The 26,499-nt window shown below is 32.5% G+C and overlaps 1 protein-coding gene across 5 annotated transcripts in view; it reads left to right on the top strand.

The window, feature by feature from the left end:
• Nucleotides 1–26,499, top strand: part of ADGRB3 (adhesion G protein-coupled receptor B3) — a 699,707-nt gene that overhangs the window by 236,458 nt on the left and 436,750 nt on the right. For 4 of the 5 annotated variants that reach the window (XM_070418313.1, XM_070418315.1, XM_070418314.1 and 1 more), the window contains one exon: nucleotides 23,483–23,593. The exons of the other annotated variant lie outside the window; for it this stretch is intronic. In XM_070418313.1, the coding sequence (XP_070274414.1) occupies nucleotides 23,483–23,593 (111 nt within the window). The remainder of the gene's footprint in view (nucleotides 1–23,482; nucleotides 23,594–26,499) is intronic. 5 annotated transcript variants of the gene reach the window in all.

Genomic DNA, 26,499 nt, shown 5'->3' with positions numbered 1-26,499 from the left:
TAGTTGTTTAATAGTAGGGAATACCGAGTTGTAAGATTTCTGGTTTCTGAGGTCTCTGAATAGGAATATAAAAACAATATTAACCCACATGTGCTAATAAATATGGGTGAGTTTATGGGTACAGAATATTTAAATTGGGACTTCTTTAGAAATCTAGGGCATATGATTTATACTGGGACACAGATTAAAAGATGAATTTGCCCATAATTTCCACTTCTGACTTGAGCTAACTAAGAGCAGCCACAGTGATCTACCCAGAAAAGAAATCTTTTGTGAAAAAAATGTAAATTATCTTAGAAGGCAAGGAGAGACTGTTAAAGTAACAGTCTAGGATAAAGGATCATAGTACCTAACAGATATGACAGCCCACAGTTAAATAGTTTAAGGTTTAAAAATAATAATAATAATATTTCACATTAACATATGTCTAAGCCACATTACTTAACATCAAGAAATAGCTTAAGTTATTCAATTTTTTAATGAAAATTCACCATGAAAAGTTCTGAGCACATGCTTCTTAATGAATGGAACAAGATTATAAATTTTAATTTCAAAAAATTATAGCCTGTCCAATGCATTTATTTATGTTAGTGTATATTTAATATTCTATAGATAATATTTAACCTAAAAGAGCTACTAACCCAATATCTTAATAGAATTTTTTAAATAGACAGTTTTACTTAATTAGGACACCTGCAATTGAATTACTGCTATTTGAAACTTGAAAAAATGATGATACAGCCTCTAAGACTGATGGCCCTTGTAACAACCTCTAACACCCTAAGTGCAGTAGCTAAAGCACTCTCACTTATTCAACCTGGAGAAATTATAGTAAACTTTCAATGACCTTTTGCTGAATCAAATTAAAGAATTTACTTAGAGAATTTAGCACATAGTGACTATAAAGTAAGACATTAGCTTTAAGTTATGAGATGGAATAACCAGATTTTATATAGGTGTGGGAAATTCCAAAGTCTAAAGTTCGAACAGGTAAAATAAATTAGTGAAACTGATAAGAAAGGCATCCAGGAAATAGTAGAGACCATATAAATTGGAGAGTATAACTAGTTTAAATAATTGTTGTTATTTTTTTTTTCCATAGAAGACTGGCTTTAATTGATCTTCAGATATTTAAATAGAAGTCAGAAACATATTTTATGTGAAATGTTTCTAAGACCTGTTGTAAGCCAGACCAAACACTTTCATGGACAGTTTGTGAAGGATAAATTGTATTTGAGGAGCGGTGATTATTAGACAGTAGAGATCTTCTATGGAATTACCTGGTGCTTGTGATAAAATGCATGTTCCTGGGGCTCTCTACCCTAGAATCTGATCCATTAGGTCTGAATTAGAACCTGATATACATTTCTTAAAAGTACATCTGATATTTCTTAGGCACACTAATGTTTTTCAAACATGGCATCAGCTCTTTCTTCTAAACATTTGAAAATGAAAAGAGAGCAAAAGTGAAGGGGCAGACCTTATAGCCAGGCATTATTGGAGTATCACATTCTTCTCCATAAGCATCAGGTTTCTAGGTCAGTGATTGCAACATCACACACCATCTCTAAGAATGCACACCCCAGCGGTGACCCCTGGTCTGTTCATGTGCCTAATGCTCTCATTTTAGGCACAAACATGTTTGACCCTTTCAGTCATTAACATTAAGAAAAAAATGGTATTTAGGCATGAAAATATTTATTTGAGAATAGTAATTCAAAAAAGTTTCTGTGAGAATGTTCCTATAAGTACAAATATTATATTAGAAACAAAATAATGCAAATGACGGTGCTTATGGCAGTGACACAGGGCACCACGGGACCAGTGTTTCATTGTATTTTGACTGTTTCATTGTGTTTTGACTTAGTTAAGACTTCAAGGCAATATCCAAGACATTCCCAAAGCCAGAGATGAATAGTGGATTTGCACTGTAGCTTCCTATTATAAGAACCTCTTTCTGTAGTCACAGTTCCCTAATGCTTATCTTTTAAATCACCAGTTCCTTGTATGTACCAGCAAGTCCAAAGCCACCTCCAGTTTACAGTTGCCTATAAGGTATATAATCTATTACATTTATTCAGACTGGATGATGTCATAATGAAGAAAATGTATGTTTAGATTGCTGGAGCTTTCTTCTGTAGTTTATATTATCTAGCCAATGTATAGCATCATCATGTAAGAGTTATATCTTTATTAGTAGTTCCAAATAGGAGGTCCAAAACCATGCCGTGGTTTATTACAGCTTTATTCCTCAAGATGAAAAACCATTTAGGGTACCTATACGAAGGTCTTCTAACTAGTCCTTGTGTTTACATTATTGTTTTTCTTATCCTTTCTCCAGCTGACATGACGTGCACTAACCTCTTCCTGAACCTCTAGCATAATTAACAAGTTAATTCTGTCTTACTATATTTCTCTTAACTTCCTGTCCATAAAGATTGAACAAAATACTTCCTTTAACGGTGGGCTAAAACTATAAGGCTACTTGGAAGTAGATGCATTTTTCAGCAAAATATGCTGTGATCCTTTTTAATCACAATAGCAGTTACAACTCTAGCAGGCTTCCCTTTCCGCTTGGTTGGCCAAGCAATTACAGGTGCCCCACTTCGAAGACTACCTGCTGCAGGCTGGTCCATGACCTCCATCGTCAGCCTCATTCCACAGCACTAAGCAGAAGCGGTGAGCATCCCTGTGTCTCCTTGCTTCACAGCAGTTCTTTGTCTTCAAACTGTAAATGAGTTTTGCAAATTAGGTTAAAAAGTGTCCCAAATAGTTAAACTCTAGTCTTCCTTTTAGTTGTTGTCCCAATTTTCTCCTTTTTGTCCCCACAGTTATAGAATATATTAACTTGACGACTGTTCCTGTGTTTGTTTTTGCCACCTACTCTCCCTAAATACATGAATTTACTTAGAGACATCAATTTCTTAAGTTTTCTCTTTTTTAGAAATCATATATAATCATTGTGGATAATCTTCAAAAGGAGATGAATTATAAAGACAAATTTTTTTTCATGAACCTCACAGAGATCAATATACTATGGGCTCTTTAAAAATGTGCTTATAAATGTAGCAAAGCATTTTCCTTTGCCATTAAAATTTAAAAAAAAAATGGTTTTCAAATGTTGCATTAGTTTTATTATTTACTAGTTGTTCCTTAGTTTGTAATTGTTTTCTGTTTCAACTATTTCTGCAATAAACATTTGTTCATAAATGTTTGACCATGTCTCTACCATGTTTAATCAAATACGTTCAAGAGAGTAAACATTGCTAAGTTTCTAAAGACAGAGAATTCCTTGAGTACATTTTTTATGATGGTCTTGAAAGTATTGTCTAACTTTTAACTTTTGTCAATATAATAGATTAAAATAGTTATTGTAATTTATCTTATTTGGGTTGATAGTGGAGTGAGCATGTTTATTAGTTGTTATTATTTTGTCAGAATTGTATATTCAAGTAAGGTTGTAGCAGATATCTCCCCTGGTTTGTTGTTAAACCTTAGATTATATTTATGATCATTCTGATAAAGAACATATTTTATTATGTACAGAAAATCTTCCACAGTCAAATCTATGACATCTATAATAATAAAAGCTTAATATGCTAATTAGCCCAAACAACCAAATGACCTTCCGGACATCCTTCTGGATGAAGTCGTGGCAGGGACTGAGGCAGAGGCAGTTAGGGGCGATCAGGCAGGCAGGCAAAGCAGTTAGGGGCATCAGGCAGGCATGCAGAGTGTTAGGGGCGATCAGACAAGCAGGTGAGTGGTTAGGGGCGATCAGGCAGGCAGGCAGAGGCAGTTAGGGGCGATCAGGCAGGCAGGTGTGTGGTTAGGGGCGATCAGGCAGGCAGGCAGGTGAGAAGTTAGGAGTCAATGGTCCCAGTTTGCGAGAGGGTGCAGACTGGGCTGAGGGACCCCCCCTTCCCCATCCTGTAGGAATTTCATGTAGCAGGCCTCTAGTCTATGAATATTTGCCTGTGTAATCACCACTTTCTCTTACCTTTTTCTTTTCTCTTTTTCTTCACCCTTTTCCTCTTCCTCTGCCACTTAACTGTGGATTTTTATCTTTATAATCTTCAAAAGAATATAATACATATGTAATAGGATAATTGTGAGAAGTAAATAAGATTTTATTGTGAAGCACAGTGTCTGACACACTATAATTCTGACTAACATTTTTTGTTTGCTTCATATAGCTTTTGCATGTTTATTGTTCAATTTGTTGCTTGTTTTACACTTTGCTTTAGTAATTTTAAGAAATTATTTATAAGTTACTATTGTTAATATAGTAAAGTTATTCACTTGAGTATTTTCATGAAATTCAGATATAATGCTCTCATTAATTCTACCAGTTTTAAAATTGTTTTTTGTAGGTAAATGATTCTGTTGTCTGCAAACAGAGACAACTTTTTTCTTTTTCCATTGTTGTTTGTTTTATAAATGCTTTGATTCTAATTGTGTTGGATTTACTTCTAAGCCAGTGTTAAATAATTATTGAGCGTCCTTTTGTACTTTTTACTTATGATGATATCTCTAGAATTTCTTTACTATGTAGTATATGGCTATTGACTTGAGACTGTTTTTATTTTTTTCTAACCATATTAAGGATTCCTAGTTTTAAAAGAATTATAATTCAGAATACTTGATGAATTTCAAAGTTTTCCAAATCCATTTAAATTATATTTTTATCAGAGGTTTCCCAATATTTAGACTTATTTATTCTTGTGACTGGACCCTACTTAGTTGTGAGAAATTTTTCCACTCATGCACTACTAAGTTCAACCTAGTATTTTATTTAGGATTTTTTTCATACATTATTTTGTTTATGATTTTCATTTTAATTATTTTTGTTATATTTTGCTATGCTTGTTACTCTCATTTTATAGAACAAATTTAGTACCTTTTTATCTTTTTCAAGTTCTATAACATTTTGTCTGTATCAGGAAATAACTTCGTTGTAAAAGTTTAAAAGTCAACCCTTCCCCAGTGTATATAAATCTGATCCTTATTAGCAACATCTGGTCCTTTTTAACAACATTTCCTGTCTTCTTTGTTTATTGGACAATTAAATATTTCTTGTGCTTCATGAATTACTATTGCTATTTTTTCTGAATATTAATGATTTAAAGGAATATTAATATTTATAAATATGGTATTCCCTTTAACATTAAAATCAATAAATTATGTAATTATTTGTTGGCCTTTTAATTTTTTAAATATATTTTTATTAATTTCAGAGAGGAAGGGAGAGGGAGAGAGAGATAGAAGCATCAATGATGAGAGAGAATCATTGATCAGTTGCCTTCTGCACATCCCACACTGGGGATCAAGCCCGAAACCCGGGCATGTGCCCTGACCGGGAATGGAACCATGACCTCCTGGCTTATAGATCAATGCTCAACTACAGAGCACACTGGCTGGGTGGCCCTTTAATTTGTACATATATTTTTATGTCTTCATTGGTTTCATTAGAGTCTCCACATAAATTGGCCTTATCAATGACTGATTCTAAGCTTTTTCTGTTTCTCATCAATTTATTTCTTCTTTCATATTTTTGGAATTTTTTTTTCCTTGAGTTTCACCATTATTACTAATTTCCAAATCTAGGAACCTTCTAAAATCCCAAGAGATGTCTTTTTGTTAATTGAATGTGCCTGTCTTGACTTTACTGGTAAAACACTCTCTTGAAATTCTCTTAGTTTTTTTGTCTACTTTCACTATTTCTCTTCATCTTACTTCCAAGTTCTGCTTTCCTTCTACAGCCCCAAATGCGGGCCTTCCCCAAAGCAGTACATAATCTTTATTCGCTTTGCAGCCCTTACCCTACCTTGCTTACACTAAAAAGTCAATAAGCCTGTGTCCTCTTTTTGACATTCTTAGTCCCTCTGCTAGCATTTCTATTAAGAAGTTACACTCTATCCCTAGCCAGTTTTGTTCAGTGGATAGAGCGCTGGCCTGCAGAATGAAGGGTCCCAGGTTCGATTCTGGGGAAGGGCACATGCTTCCATTGCAGGCTGGATCCCTGGCAGGGCTGCATACAGGAGGCAACCAATTGATGTGTCTCTCTCATACCAATGTTTCTCTGTCTCTCCCCCTTTCTTCCACTATCTCTAAAAATCAGTGGAAACAAAAAAAACAGCAACAACAAAAAAATTAAACTCTCACCTTCAACTCAAAGTCATAAACTTCTCCTAAGTAAGTCCATATTGTGATTTCCTAGTCACTGATAGAATCAGTCATTTCTATCCTATTTTTTTTAAATTTTTGAACCCCGAAGGTATCCAAATTCTCATCTCTTTCCCTCACCTGCAGAAATATAATCCACTCCTGTATTTGTAGCTGACACGGTCTGATGGAAGGATCTCCCACAGGTTAGGTTCTCTTTCCTCTTTATCTGAAATTACCCAAGCTGGGAAGCAAACCTAGTAAATTAAGTAAATGTACAATTATTAAATGTTTTAGTCTCCTCTAAATTCACCAGTGATCCCCTGGAGGCCTCCTCTTCACTAATTTCAGTGGTGTGTTTGTGAGTGTGCTCGCGCGCGCGCGTGTGTGTGTGTGTGTGTGTGTGTGTGTTAAAAGGTTTATGCCTAGTAATTACTTTTTTAGCGGGCGATATCTTTTCACTTGCAAATGTGTTTCTGGGAAAGTTTGAATGTTGGCTTTTTGGAAAATGACTTTATTTACTCCACAAAGGTCATTCTTAAATGTCAAACATCATTTGGTGGTTTTTCGTGTTTCTTTTTTTTTTTTTAATGTGTGGAAGGCTGTTTCTTCCAGACTCGTTTTTGAGGTCAATCTAGTGTTTTGAGGTAGTGGGAAATTCTGGTTCTCAGAAACCATAGGGTTTGAGAAGAACATAGAGCACTGTTACATAGAAAAATTAAGTTCTTGTGCGATTCAGTTATGACCTTTATGAGTAATTAACAGATTGCTTGTCTGGAAAAGGAGTTCAGTTCTTTCTCAGCCATTTACTAAGAAGAATTGAGTACTGTTGTGAAAATTTTATTATTTTCTTAAGATTGGAGCCATAAATCTGTACAGTCTATAGAGGACACCAAAATTAATGCCTTTTCAGTCTCAGTAACTTAAGGATTGAATGTATAAATTTCTATGATATTTTTAATGGGACTCTTTGAGAATCAATCGAATGTCAACAGGGACTTACATTTTTCAATGCTTCATTGAAAATAGAAATGCATTTCCTATTTATGCTCAGTAAAGGAGATTTTGGTAGAAGGAAAAATTAAAAAGACATCCGTTGCCAAGGGTGAAAGCATTAGGGAAGAAGCAGTGTGATACATTACTCACCATTAAAATATTTTCATTATCTCCAACCTCATGTAAATAACTCTTTTGGAGGGCAACTTAATAGCAATTCACATTGTGAGACTCTTAATTTAGCATTTTTTTCCTTCCCATGAAGTATCAAGGAAAAACCTACAAAACAGTTGGAAGGTACCTGCAGCTGAGATGATAAAAATTGAGCAAACATTAGCTTGATTCTATATCCTATCCCACCATGATTAACATCTTAAGACCATGTATTTCAATTTAGGGAAGTATATCATGCAAAGTGCAGGAATATAAAATTAATTTTAAAGTTGAAAGGGACTCTAGTGGTCCAGTTAACTATATGGCCTTATAGTTGAGAGCATGGCTTGAACATTAATTAGATGTGATCTTTGAGTCCCAGACCCAACATATCTTAGCTGTATAATGATGTGCAAGCAACATAATCACTTGAAACCTTACCACTCCATATCTAAAATGGGACTAGTAATAGAACCAAACTCATGAGGAGAATAGCATTTAAATAGAGGGCCTAACTCATTGAAAAGAATTCTAACACAGCAAAATGAGCTGAGGTGGATGGAAAACTCATGGAAATGTTGGGTAAAATGTAAAGACAGCAAAAATGAGCTAAATTGAAAAGAAAGGGAAATGTATAAGTGTCCATGAAATACAATAGTAAGAATAAAAAGGCAAAAGGCAAAATATTAAGGGTAAGCTGGTGGATTTTAAATGCTTTTCACAATTAAAATCTCTAAATTGCTTAGAATTAGGAATTCCTTGCTGCTTTGTGGAGAGAAGTGTGTCCTTAGCCTATGTGGGTTGGGGAACTAAAATTAATCCAACTATATAAACCCAGGTATTAAAGTACTGCCCTTTTTGCCAAAGACAGTCTGGAGAGATTTTATTCAATGGCCATGATGGCCCTGGGAAACAGTGAGAAGGAAGCTTGCCTTCTTTCAGGAGCTTAGGTTGAGGGGAAAAGGCACCCCCCCCCCAAAATATATATATGCTATCACATACCATGTGGGTGCATGGTGTGAATTTATACTTTGTGAGGTAGCAACTTAAAGTCAAGAAATTTACTACTGTGGAATTTACTACTTTTATACTGAGGAATGTAGGAGTTTCATGGGAGGAAAATACTATGCAAGATGAACCTTTAATAGAAATAAGCTAAGACAAAATAAAATAAATTATGTGAGAAAACAAATACCATGCAGGAGAATCAGCAAAAACAACTATATATATATATATATATATATATATATATATATATATATATTCTTAAATAAGCCATAAAAATATATGTTTAAAGTGGCTTTTAAAAAAGGGATAGGAATAAATATAGAGCAAACATGGAAGAAAAATAGATTTGGAAAAAGAACTACCAAAAATAAAACATATAGTCACTAAAATTAAAAGTTCAGTAGATATGTTAAGCACTGATTTGGACACTGTCAAGATATATATTTGTGAATTGGAAGCTAGACCTGAGGAAATTACCATGATGCAGTGAATAAGATTAAGATCATGATGTCATTCACTAATAATAATTATTTTTCCACTTCCTCTCTCTCTTTTTTTCTCTTTCTGTTCCAAAATACTTTTTAGTCATTTACAAGGCACAAGATACAGTGATGGACAAGATAGACAAGCCTCCTATTCTTATGAAACTCACAATTTAGTAGGTTGATATAGTTCTCAAACAAATAAAAAAGACAGATATTGATAAGTTCTGCACAGAGAATTAAAATCAAGTCTAGAGAATGACCGTATAGGTACTTTGTGTTTGGCGTTTAGGAAGACGCTCTTAAAGGAGGTGAAAATTTAGCTTAAATGAAAATTATAAGAATGAATCAGCTATGCAAAGATCAGAAGAGTTTCCGGTTAAAGAAATAAATTAGTGCAAAGGAGAAATGAACTATGTATGTCTGAAGAACTAAAAGGTCAGTATGTTTGGAACACAGTGGGTTATAGGGAGGATATGAGATGATCTTGGAGATGCAGGCTGGGGCAGATTATATAAGGCTGTTAATAAGAGTCAGGGTAAGGAGCTTGAATCTTATTCTAAGAGTTGGGGAGGTATAAAATGACATTAAAAAGGTACTTACATAACCTATTTTACCATTTAAACTATTTATCTGCTATGTGAAGAATAGATTATAAGCAGGAGAAATGGTGGCAGGGTTGGGGGGCAGTAGCATGGACAGTCAGGAAGCTATTGCAGTAGATCAAATGTTACAGGCTAATGGGGTTTAGACTAGAATGTTAGTGGTAGAGATGAGGGATGTTGACAGATTTGGAACATGCTTTGGATAGAGATGTTAAGATTTGGAAATTGATAGAAGATAGGTTCGGGAGAAAGAGAAGAACCACAGATTCTAGGAATCAAAGTAAATCCCTGTAGGAATTATATCTATAGAATTCATTATTCATACAGCACTTCCAATGATATGAAGCTTGGTACTTCATATTGGCACCCATTCCTTTGTATGTGCCCCAAATTGTTAGAAAGTTCTTCTTATGGAGTTGACCTCTTTTCCCCTAATTCTTTCTTTCTTAGTTAATAACAGTTAATTTTCTCATAATCCTGCTACATGACAAGGTTTCAGACAGTCAAAGAAAGTTACCATTTCTTCCTGGTGTTGTTGTTGGTTTTTTTTTAAGCTAAATATTCTCAATTTTTTATTCTAATAACGATAATTCTATATTGAAATTTGATTATTTAAATTTGCTTAAACTTTTCTCCTAGAATTTATTATCTAAAGTGCCTTATCCATTGAGCATTCAGAATTTTATCTCCAAAATAAGCCTGACATTAAACTATAATTTTTGACACAGTTCTCACTCCAGTTGTTGCTGTTTTACTATGCAGAGCACTCTTCTTTCCATATATTTTACTTTATGAATATTTTTCTTTAAAAAATGATGACCACAAGTAAATGCTAAATAGCCTAAAAGTTCTGAATTTTATGCTTTAAAAAAATGCAAAGTTAACAATGAGATTTAGTACAGCTTTGCCCAATGTGGACTTATAAAACTAGTCATCAGAAAAACAACAGTATATCCATTTTAAAATAACTTGTAAAATGAGGCATACCTCAGATAGGAAGATACACTCTGTGACAAACTTCTGGCAAAATTATAATATATGGAATCACTGATTTGAAGAGAGATTATAATTAATTGGAAACTATCAGGTAAAATATAAAAAATAAATAAAAACTACAACACAAAAGAAGACATTCTTCCTTCAAAGAAGCAAAATCTTAATTGCGTCTCCCACTTAAATCTTGGTGAAAAAATTCACTATAATTGGGTAGTCAGAGCTAGTGTCCCCTGTAAAGTTTGTGATGAGGGAGGAAGAAAAATTCTAAACTGAAACAGGGAAGGACTTAGCATGTAAGAGCTGCCATCCTTAACCCCCTGGCCTATCCTTGGCCACCACCAGCTCTGTAGAAACCCATGATGATGACTAATGAGCTTTGGACTCTTTGCAAGATGATGTTAGGGTTCACACATGGTTAAGAAAGTAGAAAATCAGATTACAAACCATGTGTAATGGACATTACCAATGTGAGCTACCACATACCTGTACGAAAATGTCTGCTTGTCACCCTAGAGTGGTCATCAGTATGCTCCTAAGTTCTCCAGCTTTCAGAGGACTGTAGTTCCTTCAGGATAACTTTTAAACAAACACTTGTCTTGAACAGCCACATAACGCAGAACTAGAAATTTAATATCTCCCTGATATTCCTAAGGATTCTTTGAGAGAGGGGTTACATATATTCTTTACTATTTTCCTGTCTATTCTTTTTAAAAAAAATATTTTTTATTGATTTCAGAGAGGAAAGGAGAGGGAGAGACAGACACATCAAAATGAGAGAGAATCATCGACTGGCTGCCTCCTGAACATCCCACACTAGGGATTGAGCCCACAGCCCAGTATATGCCCTGATTGGGAATCTAACCCTGACTTCCTGGGGATCATAGGTCGATGCTCAATCACTGAACAACACCGGCTGGGCTTCCTGTCCACTCTTACATGTATTTGAGCTATAATATCAACTATTGCTTTGTATTTTGCTTCTGGGGCTATTCTTTTTGTTCTGTCACTTGAAATCAGTATTCCTTTTCTTTAGTCACCTTCTATCAGTATCTCTAAAACAAGGTAAGTGTGGCTCTGGTGAAGAGGTATTATATTTCACATACATTTATACTTGAATATCACTGTTATTAAAATTGCTTCTGGTATTCATTTCACCCAAATCTCTTAGTTTTCTCCTCTGTTCTTGTCCTCCCAACACTTTATTTATTTATTTATTTATTTATAAATATATTTTATTGATTTTTTTACAGAGAGGAAGGGAGGGGGATAGAGAGCCAGAAACATCGATCAGCTGCCTCCGGCTCAACCCCTATTGGGGATGTGCCCGCAACCAAGGTACATGCCCTTGACTAGAATAGAACCTAGGACCTTTCAGGTCACAGGCTGACACTCTATCCACTAATCCAAACTCAGGGATATCCTTCCACCATTTAAATGGACACCTCTTTCTTTATTTCTTCCCCAAGATCTTTTAACCTCACCTTCTTTCTCTGTTTGTCCGCAGTAAGCCTCAACTTCCCTTCAGGGCAACCTCAGTAAATTTCAAATTATGAACCAGTGAATACGTTATTCATTTTTCCAGATCAAGCCATACGTTCTATCTTTACATAACCAAACTGGACCAGCAAGATAATTTGGTAAACCTAAGACAGTTTTCTGCATTATATCTAGTCAGCTTTTATTTTGCTATTTATTCATTCACAAACTATCTTGAGCATCATATGTGTATTAAAAATAAATTTGAAATGCATAGCTGGGAGAACCTCTTATAAGGGAAATGATTCACTTGTTTTCATAACTGCTGAGTTTACCATCAAATTATGCAGGTGACACTGCAGGGTCAGTGTTTGGAAGATGCACATCAGACTGTGGAAGCGAGACACTGTTTGCTATAGGAAAGGATGGGATTTCTGAGGAAGAAAATGTTGAGTCAGAACCTGAGGCAAAACTCACATTTAGAGAATGAAAAATCCAAGGCAGTGAAGGGAACAGAGAAGCAGTGAGGAGGAGGGAGAAAAGCAAATCAGCAGTGTTGGAAGCCAAGGGAGTGAGCAGTTTAGAAAATCTGTGGCATGGGGTTCAAATGCTGAAGGACTCAAGATGAATGTGACAGTTTCTAAGGGGCAAATGACTTTCAAGAGAGCAGTTTCATTCAAGGAGGCTTGAAGTCAGATTGCCTTTTATTATTGGGTGCCTGGGAAGAGAGGAATTTCAAAATAGTGTTTTGAAAGGTTCCTGTAAATAGGAAAGAGAATTGTTCAGAGAGCGGAATGGAAAGTAATAGATTTAGCACATGCCCTTTAATAATCAGAAATCAGGAGTTCCGTTTTCTTAGAGATAGTATTTAGTGATTACATAGGGGCTGAGATGAAAGTGAATTGCGGCTTGCAGTAACTCAGAGCACCCATGATGGGTAAGCAAGGGAAAGTTGGCTCAGGGGGAAACTCATTCCCTGTGCTTAGGTGACATGCTGGTTTTTGTACTAAAAGGGAAAAAGAGTACCAAACAAGTGGGATGGAAAAGACCAATGTCCAGGCACATGCTGGTAAAAATTCAGAACTCCAAGGATAAAAAGAAAAGTCCTTAAAAAAAGAAAAGAAAAGAAAACACTTTATAGGCAATACTGAATTCTGGGATTCAGTATGTTTTCTTCAAAGTTCAGTGAGAAAAAAAATAATTCTTAATGTTAAATTCTAGGTCTAGCCAAGCTAACATTCAAGTGTCAGGGCAAAAACATCAATTTTAGACCCCTTCTCCACTGAAGCATATACTTGAACAAAATTAAAAACAATTCCAAGAAAAATATCAACAAAGTAATTAATATAATGATTAGTTAAGCCTAAATTATTGAAGCACAGTGTTCTTATATAGCAGTTTGGAAGTAAATGACATTTGTGTGTCAAGGCAGAGGACAAGTGATAGCACACCCAAACCCTTATCTTGGTTTGGGAAACGGTACTGATATTGATTAACTAAAAATAATGATAGGTTACAGAATGCATATAAGTAAGTGTAACAAAATTAGTGTACAACATGAATATTTGAAGGAATATATCTAGAGAACAAAAATAATAACTGAAAATTCCTGTTAATCCAAGAAATTTAGGAAAGGAGGGGGGGGGGGGAGAAATAACAAGAAAATATTGAAGAGAGACCTTAATATGAGATAGAAGAAATAGTTTAACATTTTAATATATACAATAAATGTCAATGGATTTAATTTCTGATTGAAAGAAAGAGGATCAGATGGGATTTTTAAAATCCAGCTCTATATGTTGCATATGTGACATATGCTTAAAATAAAATGACTCTAAGGGGCTGGAAAAAACACTATGAAAACGCTATGGCCAACAAATGTGATAATAAAGCAGGAATAACAGCATTGATACCAGATAAAAGTCAAATATGGAAATATTGAATATTAAAATATGAAAAAGCACTAATCAGAATAAAGTGGGATATTGTATATTGATAAAAATCAAATAGACCAAAAAGAGTTAGCATTTTTCTCTCCTTATACTATCTGTTGTGAAGTATATTAGAAGAAACATTTCAGAAGCAATGTGACAATATCTATCAAAATATAAATTATGCTTCCTCACAGCAAAACCATTTATAGGAATCTCTTCTTTGGTAGTAAACCTTTGAAAGCAACATAAATGTCTAGCAATAAGAATATAGGAAGGAATCGTGTAATGAAAAAAATATACATATAGTATATGTATACTTTTTTGACAACTTCTTGAGGAGTTTTTGAAAATAAAAACATTTTAAAAGATATAAGAGAATAGAATGAGAAATAAATAGTCTCTTCTAAGTTATATAGAGAATAGACCCAGTGTATAACAAAAGCAATTAAAAGTTATGAGAAAGAAAACTTTAAAGATAATACAAGAAAAACCAATGAGACCACAATATTTTGGGGCCCTTAGTGGTATGTCTTTTGTGTCAACAGATATAATGATTCTCTTAACTAATTCTGTGGAATGATATGTATGAGATATAAACTTGAATTAGTTTTATATGAACAAGTTTATGAGTAAAAGAATAAAATAAAAAATAATCTGACTAATGTATATATGAGTGCTTATATTTAATTTTTATAAAGAGCTAGCTAGTAAATTTAATATTCATATAAGATCATAAAAGCCTTATATATCAGATTAGGGCTAACTGTAAAATTTTCTCTTACAAAAATGAACTTTTGTCTGCTTTGTTCACCACTCTATCTCCAGTGCCTAGAATCTCTTCAGGAATGTAATAAAGTGCTCATATAATATTTGTTGGATGAATAAAATTTATTCAATACCAAATGCTTTCGAAAGCATATTGTCTTGTAAAAATATTACTTTCCAATGTGGATGCTAGCTATAGCATAGATACATAGATTTAAATAAGTATCAGGCAGTCTGAGACCTCACCTTCAAAGTAAACCATGATTTAGTGCTAGATATGAGTCAAGATAACTGTTCAAAATTGATTGAGTTAAGATGTTTAGAAGCAGCCAATACAACTCCTTGTCTTACTTAGACTCTAATGCATATGTATCTGTGTACAGACCCATTAATCAAGCTTGGTACGTCTTCAGGGAGGCCTTTTAGCCTGTTGAGAGATAACCCATATGTTCATGGGCCAACTTCTGACCTGAGAAAACAGCTATAGAGCATAAAAAAGACCTTAGATCATATTCCCAGAATCTCCTTTACAAAAAGAACAAAGATGTTAAGAGATCTTAAGGTGTGATGCTCTGAGATAAGAGCTGCATTTGTGGCTGCACATTTATGTGTCCGCCCTCCACATTTGGCTTTAGCTTACATAGTTAGAGTCGTCTTCAGTGTCTTTAGGTACATGAAGCACTGCTTTGAAAAAGCTCATAATTTTTAGTTCTTGCTGAGGAATGTCACTTGGCTTTAATTCTAATAATGATAACAAGGAAACAAGTTTGAATATATGCTATTTGATTATAAGGATAATTTACATCCTAGAAAAAAATGAAAATGTTTTCCATGTATAGTCATTTTTTCCTAAGATATAAGCTAAAATTGTAAGGGAATGGTTAAGAAGGTATTATTTTTATTTTTACAAATTAGTATAAATGCTATATGTATGTCTTAGTAAAATCATTTTCATTAAGGAAGTCAGTTTGCTATTTCCCTCAGTAAATACGTATACAACATTATCTCTTTGGGCTAAAAATTCTATAATAAACTATAGAAATATAGCAGTAGAGAAATGTAAAACATGACTAGAACTATTTACTTTGATATTACTAAATTCTCTAAAATTTATCTGTATGAACATAATAGATAAGTTACAATGTTTAAAGACAGAATAAATGCTCTCTTACCTCCAGGTACAAAGAGTAACCTTGAGGATGTGCTACTAAATTGAATATAATTTAAGTGCAATAAAGATGTGTCAGAAATATCCAGATACCAGTGTCTTATGAAAAAAACAGGCCCACTTCTTATATATTGAAATGTTTTGATCTAGCAAACATTTATCTAATTTTTAAACCTTAAATTGGGTTGTAGAATGTACTTATTATTTTTATATATTGTCTTATTAAATTGATTTTAGTAAGTATGCATACAGTAATATTGCTTTAAGTTAAATTATGCTTTACTGTTATAATAAGTGAAAATGAGCTCTGACAAGTAGAAAAGTGCCATATTGGATATGAGCCTTAATTTAAAAATCATAGAGGAATCATTTTTCTTAAAAAAATACATTATACACAATATAATACAATAGATATAATATAATGAATATATAAAGGTAACATATATTAAAATATCAAACCAAAAATATCACTTTTTTAAAGCATTGACTTTCTTATAAAGCTCTTCTGTAAACTTTTGGGGCACTAAATTATTTGAGTTGCCAATAGTTTGGATCCAGTGGTCCTAAGAGTCCTCAGCCTATAAGCAACCATGCTCTGTTCTTGTTAGGAAAATATAGAAATACTTCATCCAGGGACAACCGGTTACTTTCTTATATTTAAGATTTCCTACGATCGTTTTTGGTCACTTTAGCAATATTATGCAAATCTTGTAGTGTAAGAGTGTTAGTCTTCTGCACAAGTTGTTAGATCTCACAGCAAAGCATCTTATTTGGCCACTTATGTGCTCATGTGCTAAAGTCTGATACAGGTAAACAAGAAAAGATATTCATTTATTAGTTTAATATTAGAAGTGGAATTATATTTTTCATGTATGTGTTTCTACATTTATTTTCTTCATCACCAACAAATAAAATATTTGTTCAAGCTACTGATAGTTTATAAAAATGCAATAATTATCTAAAAAAAAGATGAGATAACAAAATGCAAGTGGATAATATAAAAGGAATATTAACAAATAATTCTTACATAATTACACGCATTAATGATTTTTCACATAAAGCAGTGCGTCCAATTTACTAACATTTCCCAGAAGGAAAACAGAAAATAAGTATAAACATAATGATTTAAGGGTTTATACCCCAAATTTCCTATAATCATTCTATATAAAATGTTTTATAAAATTTTCCAACACATGTGGGGATATCTTTAAAAAAATCTATTATATGTAATTATTTCAAAGTTACTATTTGGAATAAAGAAATGTAAATTACAGCATATATACACAGTACATATGTTTAAGAATATATACACTAAATATATTTGATAATAATTTCTATAAAATATTTTGTATTTTATAATTTAACAACTCAATTGAAAATTCCTGAATATTTTTAATTGTTCTGTAAACATACCAGCAGTATATCCTTGACATTTCTATGTTTTTTCCATTTCTGGAAGTGACACAAAATAACCCATTTACTTAACAGAATAATGGCCAACTATTTAATAAAATAATTTTTGTGGAAGTATCTTTTTCTTATATATTTTATTGATTTTTTACAGAGAGGAAGGGAGAGAGATAGAGAGCCAGAAACATCGATGAGAGAGAAACATTGATCAGCCACCTCCTGCACATCTCCCACTGGGGACGCGCCCGCAATCCAGATACATGCCCTTGACCGGAATCGAACCTGGGACCCTTCAGTCCGCAGGCCGACGCTCTATCCACTGAGCCAAACCGGTTTCGGCTGTGGAAGTATCGTGAAAAGAAAAATCCTGTTTTGTTATTGTAAGAAATAGCAATATCTTGGTCCTTATAACCAAGTATCTAACTATGGCAGCGCCAAAAAAATATAATTCAGAGGAAGGAATATCGGTTAACCTCTTAAATTTCAGTGGTGGATTTCTCAGATTCTTAATAAATCTTAATATGTCTTTATTTTTAATATTTCTTAATATTAATTTATTCAACTTTATTTAAACATTTAATGATTATTTTTTATAAAATTTTATTCTTGAATTTTTTGGAAGTTGTCTTCTATCTGCTTATTCTACTTCTGTTTGGTTATTTGAGAAAGTAAAATTTGTATTTTTATAATCAACAGCACAACGTATTTTTTAACCAGTGTCCTTCAGAATTTCAACTAATGATGCCTCTTTTAAAATTCCATGTTTCTAATAATAGTTCATGCCAGTTCTAGAAACATCTTTGGTAATACAGACATCAGGCATTTCCCCTATAAGCTCTATCTTTTGATAAAGTATCTGGCTATAGTAGGCACTCAACAAATAGTTGTTGAGTGAGAGAATACAATTTTTAAGTATTAGCACATTTCAAAAAATATTTTCTAAAAATATCAGAAAACAGAAGGATGTCAATGATTGGTGATATGGGCTGCTCTTCACTGTCTAAATTTCATCTATTCGCATGCAGTTAGCCAACTGTATTTCCAATAAGTGTAAAAATAAATGAATAAATTAAATAATTAGTACTCCTGACTAACTATGAATCTAGAATGCATTAAATATAATAATCTTATTTCAGAAAATTTCTAGTTTTTCTTAACAAAATTTGTCTACACCACTATAATCCAGCCATGTGATAAGATATTTACTCTGTCAACGAGTTATGCCTTTAATGTTATTACACACTATGATATGACAAATCAAATGTCACTTCAAATGTCTATTTGAATGCTTAAAAGATGAATGTTCTCTTTGGAAATGTATTAGTAAGTTATTGTTAAGAATAATATGTTATCTAGAAAATTAATAAAAAATGATTCTCAAGTATAGCTTAATATTTTTATTAAAAAAATAATTTTACATATTTCAGAGGATCAGGCCATGATTAGTGGATTTCCTTGAGCTATGAGCTGTAGAATATCAGAGACTCTTTCTCATTTATCTTTATAACTTGAGTATCTCATACATTAAGTAATTAATAAATGTTTACTGACAAAAATCAAGCTTTGTTTTAGAATATTAAGCTTTGTTTAAAGGCAGTGAGATTTAAGTTCTAAGTAAAGTGATATTGAAAATATTTTAATAATAACCAGAATCCATTTATGGATAATAAACATGTTGACAGAGTAAATGTTGTCCATCATCATCACACATAACTAACTTTCAAGTAATTTGGTAAGACTTTAATTTTTTACCCATTGAACTATTCTCCAAGAAAGTTAAAGAAATAGTTCTAGATATCCAGAAATTTACATTTTGGAAAAACAATTGTTAACATGAAATTTATTTATATAATAAATAAATGTTGAACCCCAGTTATGTGCAAAGCAGGACGTGATTTCAAAATCCATCAACCATGTTTCCTTCCCATAGAAGTAAGTGTATAATATACTGGGAGGAATAAGACACTTAATCTAATAGTTAAAATGGAAGCCCATTATTGACATAAAGAAAAACATAAGAAAGACAGAGGCTGATTATGATTGGTTAAGAGGGAAATAGTTCATGGAAGTGATGCCTTTTAGGTTGGACTTGGAAAGGAGCTTTGTTGCAGGCCTGTCTAGAAGAGCTAGTATTTCAAGTGAAGAACATCGAGAGAAAGGATGCAGTGGTTTGACTATTTCCATGACAAAATGTAGTGCCATTTGGCCATAGAATGTAAGTAGGGCATAACTTTGAAAGTTTGTTGAGAAGCAATAATAGCCTAGGCTGGGAAGATTTCTGTGGAAATGCAAAGGAAAGTTAGTGTTTACATTGCAAGAAAGATTGCAATCATAACCATTATCAACTAATCTTATGTTCTGCTTATCTATACATTAAAAAATACACACATGGTTAAATAACAAGTGGATATGTGTTTTAACTTTTTGATTACTTCAATTTCACATTTTAATAACCCTTGATTTCCAGACAAAAACTTCGTAACTGGCAATTGACCATCAAGTGTCAGTTTTCAAGTCTATTAGTTTCTTAATGATATACATTCTTGGATGGGCAAAGAAAAGACATAAAACTATACTTAATAGATTTTCAAAACCTATCTTTCACATAACTTTATTTGTGTCCTACTTCTAGAGACTAGTGCTTTTTATCAAGAAACATAGTGAATGAGTCTATGAGAAAATGTACCTAAATATGGATTTCATCTTCAATCATTTGAGTTTCACACTTAAATGCAGTTATTTACCTGCCACTTAATTGATACCATCAACATCAAGACATAGGAAATAACCCTGTACTTTCATAAGCCATGTATCATATGTACATACACAATATTATGCTGTACATTACTTCATTTGATTTCATAACTTTTTTCTTTGCTTTCACCAAAGCAAATCATGTTTTTATTTGGCTATGCTATTTTTCTTGTGTAACTAATGTAGTATATTCTCCTTGCCAACTCAGAATTATTTGAATATGAATCAATAACCCATGAAGAACTTATGCTAAAGATTTACCTCAACCATATTCTCTACAAAAGAGAATAGCAAAAACAATACCGTGTTGTTTTCTAAGTTTGGATAATACAATTAGCCTTTCTTTTCATTAGAAGTGAAGAAGATATCATTTGAAAGAGAACACAAATGTTTTGAAAATATCCCATGGAGACATATAGATGGAACCATAACATTTGTTGTTAAATTTTACCTTTGATAACTACCCTAAGACAAAGAAGTTATTTTTTTTCAAACACTTGTCACATAAACATTAGCAAAAGAAACTCACTTGATTAGATAATAGCTTACATGTTTTACTTAAAAATTCAGATTGTTTTGGGTCTGAAACTATAGGTTGGTACATCCAGAAAATACTGCCATAGTGTTGCTTTTCTCTCTGATAAAAGGAATAAATTGTTTAGTATGTTCTATATCTTATGGGAACTTCAGTTCTTCAGTTTTATCAAGGCCTCATATTAGTTCTCCTTTTTTTAACCGTCACCCAAGGATATGGATTTATTGATTTTAGAGAGAGATGGAGAGAGAGAGAGAGAGAGAGAGAGAGAGAGAGAGAGAGAGACCTATGTGAGAGTGAAACATGCCTTACCCCCCAACCAGGGATCTAATCCGCAACCTTTTGGTGTATGAGACTATACTTCAACCAATTGACCCACCCGGTCAGGGCAGTTCTTCATTTTTAAAAGTAATTTTTCAGATAAATGATATTGAGAGCAATAATCAAATATATTATTTCAACTTTTGGTTATGTAAATAATATGTAATTGAGTTCACAGATGATTGAAGAATGTCTTAAGTACTGTGACCTCCATATAAGCTATCAGCACTAATGTTTATATAACATTATTGATTAGTAGAAGTGACTACAGTGAAGAATAGTATTGAAATTAAATTGTATTATATATATGTTTGAGAGATATAAATCACATCCCAGCTAATAATATGAAATAGTTCACTTAATTAATAATGCCTGTTTTAGAAAAATCAAGTACTTTACTTGTGTTTAAACTTTAGAAAGAATTAAAAATTGAACATGATACTTTTAAAATCATATCAGCAGTATCCACCAACATACTCAGACCACTAAATTTTAGGATCATAGTCCCTGTACAAATAAACTATTTTTCCTTAGGAAACAGATTGTGAGCTATTATCATGTTACCACTGAGTTGAAGAATTTTCTATTAGTACAGGTAATAGTGTTACTTGGTTAAGACGTTGTGGGCATGGAATAATTTCTTTTGATATTCTTTGCCCTTCCAGTGCCATAGCTATCTTAGTGTGAGCATCTGAGACCCCAATGTATTTATGTAAACATGCACTCTGATCTAAATGCCCTAACACACACACACACCCCACATACCCCACATACACACAAGTTAAATGACAAATTCTAGAGGACAGAAGGCCAAACATACTGTTAATAAAGAACACTACTTAAACTTCTTTTGCTATTTCAGATCCAGAAAAATTCAATCATCTATACTCTTTTAAAATATTGGATAGTGCATAAGAGCCTAGATATAAACATTTTAAGTAGTCAGTTTTCAAAAGAATTAAATGATATGTGATTAGATACCTATTAGCATAATGAAACATGGTTTAGGTAGCACAAACTGTACAAATAAAAGAATGGAATGAAAGGATGTTGGCAGTAATGGAAAATAGTGATGGATTTTACAAGATTAAACCAACTGACATTTTAGGTAAAATTCTATTTTCTGCTTTGGATTTTATCTAAACTGACAAACAACAAATACACATTTAGATTTCTCAAATTTCTCATGTCATGTTCTCTTGGATGGAATATCTGGAAAGAATATCTGACAAATTAACCTGTCAGGCGCCATACTTTAATATTTATGTGGGGATTTGCCAGGACGGACAAAAACATGTGCTAATCTTTCTCCTTACATAAAAGACAGTTGGTAGAATCAACGCTTACAAAATACACTGCTTATTTACACAAGTACGTTTTGTGCAATATTTTAGCAGAAGGTTATTTAAGGATTGATGGTGAAAGGCAAAATAATGAGCTGGTGAAATTATCCATTCCCAAATTTTGACACTATTAGTTCTGGCAATATATCTCCACTATCATTAAAATCTGTTTTACCCAATCGTTTTTTTAATCTTCACCCAAGGAAATGTTTATTGATGAGAGAGAGAGAGAGAGAGAGAGAGAGAGAGAGAGATCCCCTCCTATACACACCCCGACCGGGTATTGAACCACAACCTATGTACCCCGTGCCCTGACCAGAATTGAACCTGCACCCTTTTGGTGTACCAGACAACACTTCAGCCAATTGAACCATCCAGCCAGGCTACCCACTCATTAATTATTTTTGGCATCTATAAAATACTGGTCTTAAGGGCTTAAGAATTTTCTGGATGTAACAGAAAGCACCATGATTTCCACCTCCTTGGAAATTCCCTTCCCCTACCTACACTCCTCTGAGCCAATACAGACAACGGTTCCATAAGTTAGGTTTTTATTTTATTAAAATTATTTTACAGTAACAGTGCAATAATCATGGAACTCTTGCAGATTTGTAAGCATATGAATTTTTAAAAATATATTACATGGGATCTATTATTTTTTCAGCTGATTTTTTTCTCTCCTCCATTTGTCTCTGAGATAGGCCCAGATTTTCACTTTTCTGAGGAGGATATACCACTAAAGGATTAAATAGCAGAAACCTGGAGTCACTCCCTTCTTTAAACATTACTCTTACATGTGGTTCGATAAGAGCCGAGGACTTCTTTGGAGGCAGGGGAAGAGAGAATGAAAATTACTTCAGCCACCATTTTCTATGAGCTTTTGAGGACCAAGGGCAACCTCATCTTTGGAAAAGTAATCCATCCAATGAATGTTTACCTTAGGATTACTCATTCCTCAATAAAATGTGCTGAAAACTCATGGGGGGCATTGCTAAACAGCAAAGCAGCAGCTGTCACGCAGTCAGGCTTCTATCTCTGAAAAACAACAGTTGACACTGGGGTTGTATTTTTTCTGATGTATTGCTTCAAACGTTACCCGAGAAGAGTACACTATTTCTGTTAATTAAGCCGAGTTAAAACCTGGTGTGTCATTTTATTGACTGTTATTGTTTTTTGAAACCTTGTTCTTGTTTATAGATTTTTTGACTTGAGTTTAGAAATATTCCAAGCAGTTCAGTCTAGCAAATTTAATATTGTTAATTTAATCAAGTAACTTCTAGGTATATGCAGGAACATATTGCATGAGACAGTAATGTAATTTGTGAGAAATGTCTACACACAAGCTTTCATATACCTTTATTCTGTCTTTAGAATTTGGAATGATGGGAGATCATACAATTAAAAGTCAGCGACCTCGATCTGTTCATGAGAAAAGGGTCCCTCAGGAACAAGCTGATGCTGCTAAATTTATGGCACAAACTGGTAATACGTTAGTTACATTTTTCTATTTACTGTTGTTAATTTAATGGAACCACTGCATGTTTCATAATCTTTTGCTGCACATTTGTCAGTTTTTGGAGCTGATATTTTTTTTGATCCCATTTTTCTTTTTCTTTTTTGTCACCAGTTAAAGTCCATAAATGAAGTAGCTGTGAATTGAAAAGTGCAAAACTAAAATGTGTTAAGGTTTATTTTGCTTTCATTATGGGACAGTTAGGATTTACATATTATTATTTACTATGTGAATTAACTACTTTAAATTAATCATTAAACTTTTAAAGGAAGTCAACAACGTTATTTTATCAATGATTGATAATGATAGGACTTCAGAGTCAAAATATAAATAGGACTTTAGATGATAAAATTTAAATTAACAATATTTAATTATTGAATATTTTTCAAATGTCATACATCACATAAATATTAACTGATTGTTAAAATGTATAGAAGTGTTAGAAACAGTTCTTTATATAATTTGGTACTTTTAATTTGAAAAGTGTTTTCTTATATAATCCAAATAATAAAAAGTTGACAGTATTTTTAAGCTGTAATACAAATAAATATTAAAAATTACTCTTTAGCTTATAAAATTTAATTATAGATTAATTAGATTACTTTAAAATACCTCCCTCCATATATATATATATATATATATATATATTAACAAATAAATACATTCATATTTTGGCTCATCATAATAAATGGGCTATAATTTCATTTGGATACATTGCATGTGTACATTCTTGGATGAAACATGTTTAAGTTGTGTTACAAACACTTTCAGGTGTCAATTTTATTTTGGGAAATTACAAACTAACAGTTTTAACTATGTCTTTATGAAGTTTTATGCATTTTGATCTAATAATCTGTATGTCATTAATAAAGAAGTTTCTAGTACGTGACCAGCCTTTTGACATGACATTCAGAATGATTTTTATGGAATTCCCTTGAAGAATGTATATTTTCTTTAGTTCATATGTTCTTAGAATAACATTAATTTGGAACAATAGATTTGAATCTTCAACTTAAAACTGTAAATTCTTAATAAAATGTGCTCTTGGTAATGGGTGAGTGATAGATTTTAATACATTAGTTGCAAGTAGATCAAATAATTCTCAGAACAGGAGGATGTTTAGAATAAATTGTACAATAAAGACATATTTTAGCATATATATATATGTTGCAGCCAAATCCAGAAATGAAGAAAACTTGCTTATCTGAATTGCTTTTGGTGCACCTTCTTATTTTTAAATAAAAGTGATTTATATTTTTTTACTATTTGCTTGAACAAGTCAAATGTATATTACCAGATTCAGGCAAATTTTTAAATTTCTAAATCTATTTTTTCTGCTTTACAGAAAGAAAAATGTCTCAGCCACTAAACAGAAATTAGGGCACTTTTGACTCTAAGTAGAGGCATTAGGGCGTGGGCTGACTAGACAGCAGCCCCCTTCAGGTGCCATCTATGGGGACAAGAGTAAGGGTGTCCTTACTTTTCGCAAAATAGGTGGCAGGCATTGTTTTACTGAAAAAGACTTAAAATTTGGGTCAATTAAGAGTGAAATGATAAGCTGTAATTTTAAATTTCCAATAATGTGGAAAATTCGTTTATGCTTAACATTATGTAATTTTGCCAGGAGATTTACCTAAATTCAGTTTTGAGATTTGCCTGCAATATATACCAAGAAGAATCAGTTTTCATCCAAAATCTTCATTGCTAATTCAAATCATATGGAACATTATGTTTTCTTACTAAGAAATTACTAATTCATTTTCCAGGAATTGTTCTGTATCTAATATGGGGTATTACATCTCTTGGTGAAATAGTTGAAACACTCATTATATAGATCTATGAGGAGCTTTAAAACCATATCCCCATCATGTTAACAATAATTCAGAAAAAGCAATGAACTTCAAAATTATGGTTTGAAAATATTTTTTGGGAGTTCAAATAGATGAATAATAAATATTTATTATTTCATTTTTATCCAAAGATAATATAGGCAAATATAAATACATGCATGCTACTTGTTTTAAATGTAAAGTACCCTGATATTGATAATAGACTGGAAAACTATATTATATAAATAGTTTTTAAAAAAAAAAAAAACTCTGACGCTAGAAAATTATAAAGATAAAAAGAGAGGAGATTTTTCTTAAATGCTTTCTGACATTATACTTTATTTAGTTGTTAAGTTAGTTAGTCTGAATAAATACAGCTAAGTGTCCACGAAAATTGTTTTATTTATAAAATTTTTCTGTTTGTCTTTCAAACCAAGAAATTGGTATTATATATAAACAATGATAGTGCTAACATTAATTTGAGAACAAGGAATAATGCAATACAGGTAAAGTCTAATAACAAAAACTAATTTTTATATTGGTCATAAGAAAAAAACCCCAAAAGCTATCAAGCTTTATAATTTAAGAATTACTTCTCAAAATTAGTAACCTGGCCTCTTCAATCAGTATGATCAGTAACCTACATTTAAAAAACAAACTTTGCATAAAGTAATCAAGTGAGTGGAATATTTTTTTAAAGAGTAACATTTGATAAAGTAGGATTATTTCATCAAAATAACTCCAGTAATTGTTATAGCTAGCTTGAATGAAAATGGATAGTGCTCCAATAGCGTTGTACACAATTTGTATTTATAGTCAAGGAAAATTAAATGAAGTAATCAGATATACACATTAAATAAAGATATAAGTTAAATGCCAATAAGATGGCTTAGGAAAACTTGTTTAGAAAAATAGTCTTTTAGCCTATATAAGTAATACATAGCATGTTATCTAAAACAGAAAAATAAAAGTATGTTTTTTCTAATTTCATGACTTTAACATACTAGCACAACTTTATATTAATATTTTGTTGATAATTTAAATGC

Source organism: Myotis yumanensis, unplaced genomic scaffold, assembly GCF_028538775.1.
Source record: "Myotis yumanensis isolate MYYU_CA2020_CCGP unplaced genomic scaffold, mMyoYum1.0.hap1 SCAF_6, whole genome shotgun sequence".
NCBI lineage: Eukaryota > Metazoa > Chordata > Mammalia > Chiroptera > Vespertilionidae > Myotis > Myotis yumanensis.
This window is presented reverse-complemented; position numbering and strand designations above follow the sequence as displayed.